Source organism: Glycine soja, chromosome 16 (assembly GCF_004193775.1).
Source record: "Glycine soja cultivar W05 chromosome 16, ASM419377v2, whole genome shotgun sequence".
Taxonomy (NCBI): domain Eukaryota; kingdom Viridiplantae; phylum Streptophyta; class Magnoliopsida; order Fabales; family Fabaceae; genus Glycine; species Glycine soja.
The window spans coordinates 26,824,524-26,827,025 of NC_041017.1; the positions used below are offsets into that span (position 1 = coordinate 26,824,524).

At 36.5% G+C, this 2,502-nt stretch overlaps 1 protein-coding gene across 1 annotated transcript; it reads right to left on the reverse strand.

Moving 5' to 3' along the window:
- Positions 1-407: 407 nt before the first annotated feature.
- Positions 408-1,454, reverse strand: LOC114389238. The gene has a single exon (XM_028349867.1). It carries the CDS (start codon positions 1,413-1,415, stop codon positions 537-539), a length of 879 nt encoding a protein of 292 aa, XP_028205668.1. The 5' UTR covers positions 1,416-1,454; the 3' UTR covers positions 408-536.
- Positions 1,455-2,502: the final 1,048 nt, after the last annotated feature.

The following is a 2,502-nucleotide window of genomic DNA, read 5'->3' on the forward strand; positions in this document are numbered from 1 at the left end:
TTGTGTTTTTGTACATTAAGGTCACATTTTATTTTTCCTATTTTACTCACCTGTTGTTTTTACTTTTACCGTATGTACTCTCTCTCTCTCTTTCTATGGTCGTGCTTAATTTGCACGATGGGATTGATTTACCTTAACTATGTTTAACATAAAGTCTAAGGACAAGGACACAATTTTTTCATTTAATCAATTAATAATATGAAGTTATAACATTCGGTGAATTAAATTATTTATTTATCTTTAACAAATAAACATATAGAATATTGAATTGAAGTTATATAGAAAGTAACTATCTGCCAAATGTTCATTACTAATTTGAGGTAAGGGCTTTTGAGTCAGTGTTCATAAGAAACCGAGGATGCGAAAAATAAGGAACCAGAATATGGAAATTTTAATAAGACGCAATATAATTCAGAATCATTTTGATATTCAAACATGTATTGATTTTTGGAGAGCAAATCCTTTAAAATGCGGACTACATGAACACTCTCATTCACATTTACAAGGTATTAATTTAGGCTTCACTCATCATTGTACTAATGAGCAAGCATATTAAGAAATGACACTCTATTTTGAACTATACGTCTGAAAATGCAATCTAATCCACAGTCAAGACCATCAATGCTAACATTCAATGTCTCTAACACTTTTAGAGCACTTTGAACTTCAACCTTGGCATCTCTTCCAAGGAGGGAGCACATAGCACTAAGGTCCACAACATTAGTGTTCTTCTGCTCTTTCTCTGAAGAAAACAATCGCATTGGCTTTAGCTTTGAGATCAAGGAGGTCCCTTTTGTTCTGAGTCCTGGCATTGATAGAAACAACAAAAGAGAACGAAATATAGAGATAGTGATGGTGCTTGCTTCTCTTAGAACTCTTGCTAGGAATATCAAATGCTGATCTTGAGACTGACCCATTAGAGAACAAGTATTAACTTTGTTCTCCATTCTCTTCATTGCCCCTAGTTGCGTCGCAATTTCCTTCTTGGCCTTCTTCCTGAAGCCATTATACTCACAAATGCTGTTTTCGATGCTTGAATCTCCTCTTCTTCTGCGCATGGCGGATTGAAGAGTTTGCACATGTTCTTTTAGAGACAACAATAAATCCCTCGCTGTGCCACATGCATCTAGGAGTGTCACCGAGCCACACAATGCCTCTTCCACTAGTTTCCCATTTTGGTAGTGCAAAAGTGCTTGTTGGGTCTGTGGAGAATGGAAGAGTTCCTCCATGCAGTTGTACAACTCAGCAAGCGCAGCCAAATCGCTTTGAATCGTCTCTGCTTCCAAACATGTGTGAGGCTTATGGTTCAAAAGTGCTTCAACTCTTTGAGAAGAAGGCTGCACTCTTGTTGGCAAACTAATGGACCTTACTGGTTGATGAGTAGTAGTTCTTGGCAATGTAGAAATAGCGTCCATTTTTTTTTTTTCCTTTGTTCTAGTGCACCAAGCACAAGGATGCTTGATTGGGAATTAGTATAACTTCAATCTATTTATAGGAACATGGTAGAAATGAACCTAAACTTGGAATTATAAGTGTGCAAAGCCAACTATTTTTGTAGTATATGTGCATGCATGTGACAACAATGTGGGTCTTCCTACCTTTCCGATTGCTTTGTAATAGTTTAGGCCAACAATTCCGTAACTAAAGTGATTTAATTTATTCCATGGATGTAAGATGAATTGCTTTGAGGTTTCAGAAATTAGTGGAAGTACACAAACAAAGGACACTAGACATTGCTGGTGTATGTTCCCCTGCTTCCCCCTTCGTGATGAATCAATTCAATAATAATCCCATCTTCTCAACCATAATTCAATAGTACAACTTATCTATAAATGGTCATGTGTATAATTGAAGCTGTTTTCTATTTGAATTAGTTTTGCACTTTGTGTCTTTCTTCAAAGTATAAGTGAGGGGTGGATTTAAATAATCCCAGCTAGCGCAAACAATGCTGAGTTATATCCAAAAGTTTCCTTCATAAACCTGGAATCTAGGCTAGCATTAAGATGCTGTTATTGGGGGACATATGGGCAAGGTTCGTTCAAATTGCTATAGTTTATGATTTATTCATTTAAGTGACTGAATAATGGAAAGCATGAGGTGTTGTGGTGGCAGTGTATTTAGTGATATTAGGAGACAACGGGGGCAATCAACAGTAATGTTTCTTCTACCTTGGGAATTGATTTGTTAGCATAATGAAAACATTACAGCATATAAGTTCTGGTACTTGTGTTGGGTTGGTGGCTTGTGTTAGGAGTAGAGAAGGGAAAAGGGTACTTAAGGAGTTTATTAAAGAATAAGGGGAGCAGTAAGGTGATTCTTCTTGTCTGTTGTGTTATTTTTTCTGCATGCATCTGCACCTTAAACAACATTTCGTTTCAAGAGCAATGTACCTAGCAAACATATTTTCCTATAGACAGCAGAACAAAGGCTAAAAACTTGTGATAAATAAATTTACACGTTGCACTTGGGATGTTCAAATAAAATATTTGCCAACATCCCCTA